Below are 14,396 nucleotides of genomic sequence, written 5' to 3'. Positions count from 1 at the left end.
TATGCATTTAACTTTTGACGGCGGCTGGTTTTGGAGTGGTACGGAGACCACTACGAAACCATGGAGGCCCTGTCACCTTATGTCCATTTACACAATTGTGCGACTAAGGACGACATTGGCTGGCGCACCACACGCCCCTTCGCCTCTATGCGCCAGACACCGAACTGCGTGCAGTATTAATGTCAGTAACGCATCTCCATGGGACTCTAAGCGGTGGTACTATGATTTCATGCTGGTATATTAAACACACATGCTCCCTGAACTTCCCTGTACCACCTACAATACTGTCTTTTAGAGTTTTTCAAACCTAAAACCGTCCTGGCAACACCTGTTTTTGTCCCTTTCACTGTTCAGATATTAAATGTTAAAAACGAAACCATGAAACCAAATTTTTCTAGGATCAATGCAAAGGTTCTTAAATGATGTAAGTAATCGGACACTTGTACGAAATCTACAGTGGTTTGATGATTGTCGCGTTGACAACTGGAACTCCGCACGACATTTGGAGGCCCAGTCAGGCTGCAGTTTGTTCCTTCGGAGGCGTAAGACACTATGTCCACTTTTGGCCAAAATGTTCTTCTAACCATAAACTTGATTACCGTTTGACCATAAACCACTAAGATCTATGATATATCAAATATTTTACATATTATGTGTAGAAAATATTTGTTTGAATAAATGAGGTACTATTTTAAATTCTTTAAACTGCTCTGATGAAAAACATGGTTAGTGTGTAAGTGTATTTGTTTGGCCGACAGGTTCTTCGCCATCAAGATGTGGTTCCTGGAGAAGTACAACTTCACGTACGGCTCGCATCACAACGACCTGGAGGTGGTGGGCCACTACACGCAGATGGTGTGGTCGGCGACGCACCGGGTCGGCTGCGGCTTCACCAAGTGCCAGCGCGGGGGCATCCGCGGCAAGCCCTTCTTCAACTACGTCTGCAACTACTGCCCCATGTGAGTGGCGCAACTTAGAAACACACATAACTTGGAACTGTCATAACGTAGAAACCTCGAAAAAAATCCATGTAACTTAGAACTGCCATAAGTTAGAACGATCATAACTTAGAAACACGTAACTTAGAAACACGCAACGCAGAACCACACAACTTAGAAACACGTAATGCAGAACCCCAAACTTAGAAACTTCGTAACGTAGAAAGTCATAACTTAGAAACAAACAACTTAGAACTGTTATAAATTAGAAACACGTAACTTAGAAACACGCAACGCAGAACCACACTATTTAGAACTATCATAACTTAGAAACACACAACTTAGAACAGGCATAACTTAGAAGATTCCATCTTGTGTGTTTCTAAATTATATGTTTCTAAGTTGTGTGTTTCTAAGTTGTGATAGCGCCTCAGTGGCGCGGTGAAGATAGCCACGGCTGACCCAGCTTCCGCCCGCCCGAACACCCAGCGATGGGAATCCTTGCTTCTTTCTGGTGTCACGCTGGACTCCACACACTTGTGCACAACCTGGTAAAGTTCCTCCCCAAATAATAATGTAAATTTTGCATTAAAAAAAAATTTTTTTAGCAACACGTAAGTGGCTGTCACACTTACACGAAGTTGCTATTAGACTTCTGAAATAATCGATTTTAAAGAAGAAAACATGTTTTAAAACAGATTTTTTTTTAAAAAAAAAATAATACTTATAAATTGCTATAGAATGAATACATTCAGCAAATTAGGTTTTACACATCAGGACAACGAGTTCATTGGAGACAATGAGAAGCCATGACATGCTAAAGGAGCATTGACGGGACAGATGGGTGGGGGGGGGGGGGAGGAAAGGGGAATACACCAAGAAAATCCACCTACTTATTGTGATGCCCATCACGTCACCTCACTTGCGAAAACAAAAATTTCAATTTTGATTTCGCTAGTAATCGAACGTGGATAGCAAAGGTGAGGGGTGAGTGTAGCTAATGGAGGGTTAATCTGAGATTGTAGTGATGAACTGATCAATTGCTAGTACTTATGTTCCATTAGAAACTAGAATAACATAAATTCAGAAAAAAAATGAGGGATGCCGTAGTTATCAAACAAAAAGAGACCATGCAAGTTACCATTTGGCTCGCTACATTTTTTACAGTTGTTAAGTGGCATTTACTATTTAAGAACTGACTCCTGTCGAAATGAGAATGTTGATTGAGTATTGTACTCTGCGCATTCCTACCTACATTTGCTTGCAATTTGCCAACAGAACAGTAACAAACAGTTGATGTAAAAATAATGCTTGTGTGAAAAGGCACTCCAACAGACCCAATACTCCGACAATGTCATATGGTGATTTTTGTATAAAGGTACTCTAGTTTGACTGCTGGTTAAAATCACTCCTATTAATTTTTATATTTTTGGATTTAAATCTGCAGAAAAGAGACTCCTTCTATGGGTCATAACTTTCGATATCTCTGGCACAGATGAATCAAGTATGCTATTGAGAAAATATTAATCTGTTGTATCATGGTTCCTTCTCACACATATTACTCGTCGGTACCACTGCAGATATTTCTTATCTGTTATTATGAAGCCTACTTAACACAAGAATAAGATTAATGGTGAACTAAATTCTCAGGGTTACTGGAAAACGTTTCTTTATCAAAACCGCACAACTTAAGTGAGAAAATATACAACTTTCTCAGGAGTTTCATAGTGTTTAATTTATTAATTTTATGGATATGTTATAAATATTATAAATATGTTTGCTCTTGTTGAGATATAATTCTCATATCATTATGAACTTCTGAACTTTAATTTAAAAAAAAAGGTTTATTATATTTCCTTATCAGTGGATTAAAATATAAATGCCCTGGGTCAAATTTCAACCAATCTTTTATATTTTTAAACAAAACAGTATTACATTAAAATTTTTAAAGATAGCGAAACACATGTGTCGTCAACATTAACTGGTTTCCACCATTTTATTGGTAAACCGTAAAAAATGTGTGTTTCTTGCTTATAGGACGATAATCAGTCTATATAATAGTTACGCTGTATTTTTTTAGTAAATGTAAATGAAATAACATGTAAAATTACAAATATTGGTAAAGTTGTACCTTTTCATGAGCGAAACTGCACCGCTACAAAAAAGGGTAATAATACTTGGTTCATATTCTTTTATGGGAATGTGTGTTTTGTGTTGTGCTAATATTTACATTAATTAAAGTTAATTTGTAACCTGTTCCCTGAATAGTTTTCCGTATTAACTGCGCATATTAATAAGCATAATAAAACCCAATCAAGTCCAATTGTTGAATATTATAACATCTTCTTTTATGGTTTCAAAATGTATGCTTATATAGATCATCAAAAATTTACAGTCATTAACCAATTGTCCTCAATGCTATTATAAATGTTCGGTATTGTTTTCAAAAACATATTTAATATATTCAAAAATAACCCCAGAAATTTGTCGTATAAATTTACAATATCTTTCTTGTAGATTGAAAAAACTATTTCTTGTCCACTAGTTTCCAAAGGAATCTTCTGTAACCTCATAAATTCATCAATACTCCCCCAGGCATGTGATCCCGCTAGGGCTTTATCCTGGTTAGGAGAAAGATGGGTCTTTTACATGCCTGACACTGTTACCAGTGCCAAAAATGGGTTCTTTAACAGTGCAAACAAATTCTGTGTAGTCATGGTGAAGGTGCTCTACCTCCTAGGTCTATCTGGATTGTTGTACGGAATGGCCTTGTTGAAGCCGAGGCCATCGTGACGTGGGCGTGTGGTTGCGCGGTGTTGCAGAGGTAACTACCGCGACCGACTGGGGCGACCCTACAAGAAGGGCAAACCGTGCTCCAAGTGCTCGGCGCACTGCCGCCAGGAGAAGCTCTGCACCAACGCCTGTCCCACCGCGGACCTGTGGGCCAACTGCCGCGACCTCAACTCCACGTGGCACAACTGGCTGTGCAACGACCACACGGCGGGCGGCCGCGAGCGCCACGGTTTCTGCAAGGCTACCTGCGGCTGCAAGGGAAGGATATTCTGAGGACCTTCTCCCAGACTTCAGAGAAACATCTCCCGCACTTGTGAGAAACATCTTCTGGACTTCAGAGGACTATCTCCCCGACTTCAGAGGACCCTCTTCCGGACTTCTGAGAACCATCTCCTGGACTTCAGAAAACCTTCTTCAGGACTTACGAGTACCATCTTCCAGAATATCTCCCAGACTTCAAAATGTCCTCTTCAGGACTTCCGAGAACCAATTCCTTGACTTCAGAAGATTCTCTTCAGGTCTTATGAGGACTATCATCTCGACTATCTCCAAAACATCAGAGGACCCTCTTCTGGACTTCTGAGTAACATCTCCTGGACTTCTTAAGATCCTCTTCAGGACTTATGAGGACCATCATCCGGATTATCTCCCAGACATCAGAGGACCCTCTTCCGGACTTTCGAGGACCGTCTAGAACTCATGAGGACCATCATCCGGACTATCCCAGACATCTGAGGACCCTCTTTTGGGCTTCTGAGGACCGTCTCCAGGACTTCAAATGACCATCAAGCGGGACATCTTAGGGCCGTCTCTTGGACTTTATAAGATAATTTCCAGTACATCAGAAGACATATTTGTCTTCTGGGGACTCTCTCCTGGATATCTGAAGACTCTCTTCCTCATGGAAGGCCACACGCCTGTTGTTTCTTCATAGCGTGTACTGGGTGCGTACTGCTTTCTACCCGGGACAAACACCACTGCCAGCGAGTCTCACTGAAGATCACTCAGTTCCTCATGGTACCGCGTTGCTACGCCTCTCTGTAGCCGAGCTTTGCTTCACAAAGTTGCAAGTAACCTTACGACTGAACTTCGCATCCAAATTTCAAAGTATATTAAGTGGATATAACACCATTTTTTTTAAAAACAGACGAATGTGATTCGTTTTAATGTTTTCTCCAACGGACACATATAAGAAGAAACTTTGAGTCAAGATCGTGAGGATTGATGGCTTCACGTGTTGCCGTAACTTCTGTCGGGAGTACGATCAGCACCGCGAGCTGTGCGAACAGCTCATGAGCACGTGTTGCACGACGCCCGGCTCGGACGGACGCGAGCGTTCAACAGGAAGCCGGGCTGGCGAGTGGTCGGCGTCCCGACGCCGTCAGCGTCGGCGTTTATTTGCCTTCTCTCCCTGCGCCGCCGACGACAGTTGAACCCCCGTGCGAGGGGCGCGGGGAGTGACGCGTGTGACTGACCCCGTGTTTGGACGTGGCGCGACCTTCATTTGCTTGTCTTGGGGTCAGATGTTACGTGACGTTTCGCAGGCCTGCGTAAACGAACACAACGTTCGAGGCACAGCGCATGGAAACGGCCAACAGTAGATAAGATAAGAGAATATTTTGAATAATATTTATTTAGTTCGGTTTCTTACATTTATTGGCCTCGTGCCCGCTTTAAGATTTGAACAATCACTCTTTTTTTTCTTTCACAAGAGACAAAAAATACATTTTCCTACCCTCTTATTTATTTTTCTGTTATCGGTGGAAAATATAAATTTTGTGCCTTCAAAAAAAAACAGGGCTGCTTGGTCATTAATTACGAGCAAGATTAGGTGCGTGTGTTACTAAAATTTATGTCATTTGCTTTTAGCTACTCTTCCTGCCTAGCAATTTTTTTCGAACCAAACATCAGACATGAAATAAAATTGATTTAAACATAAGGAAATATAATTTTTTTAAACATCTATAGCAATTGTTTAGCAGTTCATTCGCTTGACAAAATTGATAGTCTTTATTTTCCAAAGCAATACGATAGAACGCATTCTTTTATTTAACAAAATTTTCCCTTTTCTGAAAAGTTAGCATATTTTATTTTTGTTTGTTTGTATGTTTGTTTTTTCGGAGTATAATCGCAATTGGTATTATTCAGAACGAATTTTAAAATTAGGTGCTTTATCTCTACTGGTTACACATATTATATCATATTTTACACTATAAATTTAATTCCACTTCATAAATTTTACTAAGTACCTACATTAAAGCCCTTTCCATCTTAAATGAAAAAATAGTTATTCTTAGTGGCCGGTTACGTCACTACTGATTAAACATACTCGTGCAATGAAGAAGAGTGTGTTTGCTGATGTATTAACGAGTTTTTTTTAAATATATATTTTTAAATTTCAAGATGATGATTATCATAAGTTGATATTAACATTTTGTAAACTCATCCGTAAATTCACAAAGATATCCGTAAATTTACGAAGAGTACCCAGAGTTTTCTCGTTAATTTACGGTGCCAGTTTTCAACAGAGTAGATAATGTTTACCACAAGCCACCCAACGGTGGCACCCACATCATCAGATAGAACCTGGGCATTCTCCGACGAGGATTGTGCACTGTAGTACTTTTCGTACGCCAGGTTGGCTTCATTAATCTTTAGGAACTGTATTTATGCAAAGAAAATACATACAAAGCATGGGCCAGCTAAGCGTTTAACTCCAAAAAAACCAAAACACTACCGCAACTCTTCCTTACGCAATTATATACTAAAATATTCACAACAGTTTTCAAACTGACGTAAAAAGCTACAAAAAGTAAGTTGGCAGTAACAAGGGAGTATGTAACTCAATTGGTTGAGCGTCGCAGATCTACAAGTGCCGAGATTGTTTCGTTCGAACTTTTCACAGTGATGCAGCTGTCCATGAGAGTCGTCACACATTGCAATTTTGGATAGACAATATTATTAAGACCCATCTACATCACACCTATTTATTTTACTCGTAGAATTTCTGGTAAAAGTTTCAGCATGAGCTCTTGTACCATAACTTGTATTTTACGTAGATATTTTATTCTTAAAACTAAAACTTCAACTACCAGGCAGTGTTAAGTTTAATAAATTCAAATGTTACTGTACGTAATTATTAAGAAAGTTTATTTTCAAGATAATAACTTAGCAATTTAATATCGATTTGTATTTCATTCATATTCACTGGGTTCTGTCGATTTTGTATAGTACATGTGTTCGTGTCTTATGCATGTCAACTAGCCAGGAGTATCACGAAATTGTCACCTTTTTTAAATCTTAATTTTTCTATTGTGTATATTGATTGTTTATTTCTACGAACTCCTTGGTATAACAATTAATTTTAATTGAATGAAATAAGCTTTACTGCAGTGAAGATTTAATTAATCCTGTAGTAATAAGTATTTTAATGAGAAACCATGATGCGACAAAACGTTGTCGATTCATTATAAAATACTAACAAATTCCTTTGCAGCATGTGTCCAAGTGAGAATAATTAGTATTTGTTAAATATTTTCTTTTTCAAGTAATTTTATATGCTCTTGTATAACACATCAAAAGTTGCACACTGCATCTGAACCTTTTATATTTACTTTAAATATTTTGTATAGTATTAGCATTATACACTACTTTGGCAAATTTTTCAAAAACCACGTTATAAAAGATTTTATATATAAAATCTTAGCTTTGTGCCAAATTTGTTATCAGTGACGTAACTAAATAAAGAAGACAGTCCACGACAAATGTCATTGTTCTTTTTAGAATTTAAAATTGAAAAACTGGAATAAGTCACTTTTACTTGACTATGACTTTTACCTATGACTGATTGGGAAATTATTTTTTATTAGGTATGCCTTCATTTAAAGTGAAAATTGATAATAAAATCTGTAAGGTGAAAGTGAGTCGTAAAAGTTCTAAAAAAAACAAGAGTTTATTTATTTATAAAAATAAAATGTTCCTTCCTAGTTGCCAGTTACATGTGACGCCTCAGACTGTACCAGAGTGTTATTAATGTTTCAATAATGAATCACAGCTTCTCATATTAGTGCTACGGAACGATAGATTACGTGTTACGGCTCTTCGAAGAATTTATAAAGAACATTAACCTAAATGTTAGATAATTAAGTATTTTAAAAGTGCCATTCATTGCGTAACATTTAATTAGAATATATTGTAAACCTAATGTGAAATTCAATCTTTTATGATACGAGTAATATTTGTAAATATGTTATGTAAATTAATAATTTTGTGTAATTATGATATTCTATAAAGTTTATTCATGAAGAGCAAGTATTTAGTTGTTGTGTTAATTAATTTAATGTTTGTAGCTGTTTCTAGTTATGAGTAACTTATAATATATAAATTGAAAAATGTCTGGAAATAATTAGTTATTTATGTTTTCACCAGTAGGCAGCTCAGATTTTACAAAAGAAAGTTAGGTAAGACTCATTGTCATAAGAAGAAATATATGAATTTTGAACTTGAAAAGATGGTCATAGAACGTACCGTGTTCTACCTTTTAAAATGTTATTTTGTTTAGTTAATTTCAGCATAATATTTGGCGCAATTGTTTGTCAAACAAAAAAATTGTTATTTACTGTACAAACAGAGTGTAAATTTAAATTTGGTTGATTTTACATTAAGCAGGGATATGTTATAACTCTTACATTTTTTCTGACAGATACTGACCTCAAGCTGCGAGCTATGGCTTTTATTAATCCTGGTAAATTAGGCTGTTGTTCATGTAGCAAGAGTTGCCTTGTACGTGACGATTGAATTATGTAAGCAATTACGACTGTGTACATATATCGTGTTTTGAACGTAAACTTCATGTAAATATATATTTTGTAAGAATTTTTTTGTCATTATTTTGTCTTTTTCACGTATTCAATAAATGAGGACTGTAAAGATGTAACCTTTTGTGTGTCAATTCAAACCATTACTTTGGTCAAATTTACCTTATTCTGGATGCCAAGCATTGTTTCTTTAATATTTTTTTTTCGATTATATTTATCATTGGTTAATCACGAACACACAGGTTTTAACGATTTCTTAATCAATTCCTAATTAATTCAAGCTATTTAGATTTTAAAATACTTCAAAGCATTTCATTTAGATTTCTTAAAGTTTGAAGCAATAACAAATGAAATATATTTTTATTATGTTTTCCAAATAAAAAAGGTTTATTAATATATATTTTAGGTAAGATACACAAGATATTAATCACATCCAAATTTTTTAAACAGATACACCAAATCTTAACAGAACAAGGTACACGTACTTATTCATGCGCTTTAGAAGTCATGCTTATATATTTAAAATTAATTCACTTATCTCTTTTGAAATTTACTGTAACAAGAGTTATTAAAATTTTGTTACATATATTTTGTTACAAAAAATATATTATGCAGTACATTGATTAGATTTAATTATTTGCATATAAACATATAGCCTGAAGTACCCAAAAATTCTCGGTTCTACACAATATAAAGAGTTTTTTTTTAAATCTCAAATACACAAATGTAATATTTTGTTTCAGAAATTTTAATTAATCGTATTATGGAGGATTATATGGGGGAGGAGGGTGTTTTATTCTAATCAGATTAAAACAGTAATTTTGTCTTATATTGAATGTCAAAGTGTACAAAATTTCATCAAGTACTTATCAGCATGCCGCTTTTAAGGTGGGACTGGAAGATAGAGGTTAAAATAAAGATTGTATGCCTGCCAAGTGTAAATTAACCAAACCAATGTATCTTGGTATGTATTAAAAGTTGGTATAACACTAAGTTACACAAATAACTATTTATAATTTTTTTTTTCATTATGTGTAGTGTTTAAAATGCAACAATAATTAGTGGAAAAAAAGTAAAAAAATATCTTGTCTAGTGACGAAATTCAGATATAGATCCTCAATATTCTGCACCATGCATTTGGCCACTGAGCTAAAGATTCAGGGTTAAAATTAGGGACAAATATTAAGTTATAAATTCTTTATACCAGAATTTTAATGTATTTTAAGTCGAGATTATTTCTTTTTATGATAATTTAAGTCCATAAAACGAATTTCAGTATATTTTTTCTATCGCAAATGTTTATTTGGTTCATTCATACGCTTGGTAGATACGTCTCCATATATCCACGAAAGCGGCTATATACAGGTTAATGCAACCACGTGTTGCGCGCGCCTTTCATTGCATTTACATCGCTTGCAAAAACTTCAGCCTCAATGCGCCTAAGGAAGTAAAACTTCAATTAAATACAACAAAAAAACACTTTGAAAAATATAATTTTTGCCAATTATTTATTATCACCCGCATTAATGTATCTTTGTATATTATGCGAAGTCACACCATTAAAACTTTATCTTGCATCAACGTACGATGAAAAGCAGTAACAATAATGCAAATCTAACGAATGCGTTAAAACATTTCATACATACAAGGAGTGAAGATACCAACAAGTGAAATTTTAGGGTGCAAAACCTCCAGAAAATAAAGGGGTTTGGGATTAGGAGAGCCAGTTTTCTAAATTGGCACGCCTGTCGTAGCTGAGAAGATGTACAGATTTAGTCCTAATACTTTTTATACCAGTTTCATCGATTTTAGTTTCTATTGAGTTAGAAACATGGATTTATGCAAAGCTTAAAACGGCATCTAGAACCCCAGTGTAAAGAACCCCCAACGGAGGCATGAAGTACCCAAATGGCGTGAAGACCCCAAAGAGCATTAGTTTGTAGGCGAAATCTCAAACATGTGAAATTTCGGGAGTAGAGTCCCAAAAGAGCTGAAGTTTGGGGACAAACTTCCAATGGGTGGGTGTTCAGGGGCAAAACCCTTTATTTGGTGTGAAGACCCTAAAGGAGGGCGAATCCCCCGATGATTGAGCGTTTGGAGTGAAGTTACTAAAGTGTAGCCTAGGCTTTTGTAGGTGGATCTCTCCCCCCCCCCCCCCCTTTCTAGTGTAATAATTTTGAGGGTGGACCCATTTTCATAATGACTAGAAACTTAAAACTTCGCAAGCTTATAGTTCTTAGCTTGTAACTGACAGAAAAAAAATTAAAAGTTTTAGTTTGATACCCCTGGAAAAAAAAATTATATTGCCATTCCAAATTAGTTGGGTCATGTATTTTCTTGGAAGATATTTTCTCGGATTGGGTTTGGCAAGATATATGTGTTTTGTCTTGTGACTGTTTTTCGTTATATCCCGCTGGCTATTACTCAAAAAAGTTTAGAGCATAATCCTATGGGTAGGTCAAATTTTGTACTCTAAAACATATTTTTTTAATCATTTTTAACACTTAACGAAGAGCTACAAATATTTAGTAAACCTTTATTACCGCGCAAAAAAAAACTACATGAGACATAAATATGCACTTGTGTGCCGTACAGATGCACGTTCATATACTTGTAACTAGACCAGCACTCGATAACACTTATGTTATTATTTTTTTTAAGGACAAATAATATAGGAAGCTAAAAGCTCAGACGGTGAAGACACTTCAGAATAATTTAAAAGATAACACAACATTTACATAAAGAAATACAGTTAAAGTAATTACTACAACAGGTAAAAGTAATCAATTAGACAGAGGTTACAGAGTGTGTGGACAAAATGGGAATATGAGCCACTTAGCGCAGTGCTGAGCCGACTGAAGGCAGCCCCAACAGCCGACGTCTGCGGCCGCCATCTTTGAATAGAAAGCCAGCCAGACAAGAACAGGAGTTCGCCTAGTTCCAGTCTTTATATCAGTTCTCGTCGTCTGAAATACCAAATGTATTGCAAGCAGGAAAACTGTTCAGTGTTGAAACTTACAGCTACTGTCGCCTGTTCTGTATCAGTGGTGTCGTCTTGCACGTATACGTACATTGCAACAATGTCCTCGGTCCTTTCTCCAACTCCTGTATGCTGATCTCCACATAACCGTAGAGGAAGTCTTCATGAGGTGCAGCGTGGGATGCTATATCTTCATGCGTTAACTTAATACATGGTGAGTTTCCCATGGAGACCTATTCATCCATGTTAACAATATAAAAATGCAATGTTGAGATACCTTTAATGAGACCAGGTTCAAGGTGCCTATTCAATATTTTCTTTCAGGAGCCTGAAGTACATCTGATGCATTTCCTCCAGATGTCACACTGCTTGCAGTTCTTCAGCTCGTCTCTCGATGGCAAGGCGCCTCTCTTCAGCCTCTGCAGCCGCACTGGCTGATCTCATTTTTTTGTGTTTGTACATAGCTGATAATACAAACAACACTTTGTATGATTCACTCACTGAATGACTCTGACTACTTATAACTCGTTATCTTTAAAAGATTTGTGCAATGGGAGTGCATGACTTGATGTAAGTTTTTGGACATACGCCATTGCTAAGAACGTTTTCTGTTGAAGAAAAACTAATAAATAAAATAAATAAAAATACACAAGAAAGACAAGTCGCACCTGTGTTTCCGTACCATGTGCGTCTCTGCCTGAGGACGGGAGCAGATAGCAGTTCCCGAAACGTCGCTTGTTTCTGTTTAGGTAAAACTATTGTATTTTTTTTTTTGTCTTTTCGTTTTGTCGTGTTTTTGTCTCGTTTCAACTGTTGGGCTGAATTATTTTGGTTTCAATATTTTTGTGTTGTCATCATTTGTGTGTTTTTTTTTTGTTCACTTAGTACTTTTTTCTTTGTTTGTTGACCATATTTCTGTTTCGGAATATTTTGTGGTGTTTATATTCTTGTTGACAACAGCAATTGTTTGCTTAATTTTGTGTGTTTTTTGTCTTTCTTGTGTATTTTTATTTATTTTATTTATTAGTTTTTCTTCAACAGAAAACGTTCTTAGCAATGGCGTATGTCCAAAAACTTACATCAAGTTACTTATAACTCACTTACAGATAAGCTATAAACGTGACATTTTGCAGGCTCTTATATCTCTGTCCGTAACCAACGGGAAAATCCCAAAAAGTTAAAAATGTTGGCTTTTAACCAGTCGTAACATTTTAAATTGTGCCGCACATTTAAAGTTGCTCAGAACGTTATTCGGAGGTCCGCTGTGGCTTAACGACAGGATCTATCAAAAACCGATTGCACCTCCGTATCGTATTTGGAATTCATTTCTTTGTCATCTTATCATATCTTCATCGGTTGTGTTTCATAGTGAGCTAAGTTTTAGATCAAAGTCATACTTTGCATTATTTTCCTATAACTTTACGCCCATGTACGTTAGGAAAAAATCCACAATTTTGGTCCTCCTACTCTTTGTCGTATCTACATCGGTAATACCTTAGATAAAGTAAAAAAAAAAGTTTTAGTGTTAATTTTCACATTTTTTCCCAAGTACTCTTAGTTTTAAAAAACGTTTTTGTAAGACATACCACAGCTAACACCCCATTCCGTAAAATTGCATTTGTCGTCACGGGCGCCATCTATAAAATCCGCATTTTTTATCAGATTTTAATTTAGGAAAATTTTAAAATATATAAAAATAATTAATAAAATTTTAATAAAAATAACTCTCCCCGGTTTTAAAATAGTCCACCATCTTGAAAATCTGTAAATATTATCCGATTTTAATTGAAAAAATAATTTTATAAACATTATATTAAAAACAACCTTACATCGTGGAGTCCTCGGTTCAAACCCGGAGAGGGTAAAATTAAAATGTCCTTTTTATTAAAATTGTATTAATTAATTTTTTATAATTTTTTCCCATTAAAATCGGATAAAAATTGTGGAATTTTCAATATGGCGGCTGTAACGATAAGTGCAACGCTAGGTAGTGAGGTGTAAGATGGCGAAAAGTTCTAGAATTCAAAATGGCGGAAAGTTATAGAAACCAAGATGGCGGATCCAATATGGCCGCCGGGGTCTAAGGTCAAGCTCATCCAATATGGCCGCTGTGACGTCACTATACAAGATGGCGGACCGGATCCATTGCTTCACACACAGAACCCTGTGCCAGCTCCGGCCAATATATACTATCTACTGGTCCTGATCTTCGTTCCCTAAAGCACAATTGCTTCATTTAGCCTGGTATTCATATTCGTGTCTTGAGCAACGTCTTGAGGTCATCCTGGCGAGGACAGTCTTGTTTCTCAAGGCGACGATTTAAATATCCATGTTTCATAGTTCGTGAACAAGATGAGCTTCATGAAGACTGCGTGCTTAAGCAGAGAATTATACAGATATATTTATATAGACATAGACCGATGTATAGATAAAGAGAAATGTGGATTTATAGAGAGATTGAGAGATATGTAGTGATGAATAGAAAGAGATATTAAGAGATGTATAGATAGTTACAGATAGCTATAGATAGAGAGATGCTTTGTATGTTTGTACAAACTTAAAAAAAATTACAAAAATAATTAAAGAGGCTTTGCAACGCATGTCGGGCATTAGCTAGTTACACACACACACACACACACACACACACAGATATATATATATATATATATATATATATATATATATAAACGTGTGCGGAAACTATGGAGTATTATTTTTCAAATAATTTAAACCAGGTGGCAGTAATTTAATATATAAATTTTATTGCGTATTTATTGTGAATGTTAATGATAGAAATGTTTTTTCTTTTAATATTATGAAAGTGTATTTATATAAGTGAGGTTCCGGTAAAAATTTAGTTTTAGAATT

General features: G+C 35.9%; 1 protein-coding gene across 2 annotated transcripts in view; it reads left to right on the top strand.

Moving 5' to 3' along the window:
* LOC134534323 (cysteine-rich secretory protein 1-like) overlaps positions 1-8,667 on the top strand; it is a 223,693-nt gene extending 215,026 nt beyond the window's left edge. For both annotated transcript variants that reach the window (XM_063372712.1, XM_063372721.1), the window contains exons 5-6: positions 759-959; positions 3,761-8,667. In XM_063372712.1, the coding sequence (XP_063228782.1) occupies positions 759-959; positions 3,761-4,004 (445 nt within the window). In that variant the 3' untranslated portion in view covers positions 4,005-8,667. The remainder of the gene's footprint in view (positions 1-758; positions 960-3,760) is intronic.
* The last annotated feature ends 5,729 nt before the right edge of the window (positions 8,668-14,396 follow it).

The sequence above is a fragment of the Bacillus rossius genome, chromosome 1, assembly GCF_032445375.1.
Source record: "Bacillus rossius redtenbacheri isolate Brsri chromosome 1, Brsri_v3, whole genome shotgun sequence".
In the NCBI taxonomy this organism is placed as follows: domain Eukaryota; kingdom Metazoa; phylum Arthropoda; class Insecta; order Phasmatodea; family Bacillidae; genus Bacillus; species Bacillus rossius.
This window is presented reverse-complemented; position numbering and strand designations above follow the sequence as displayed.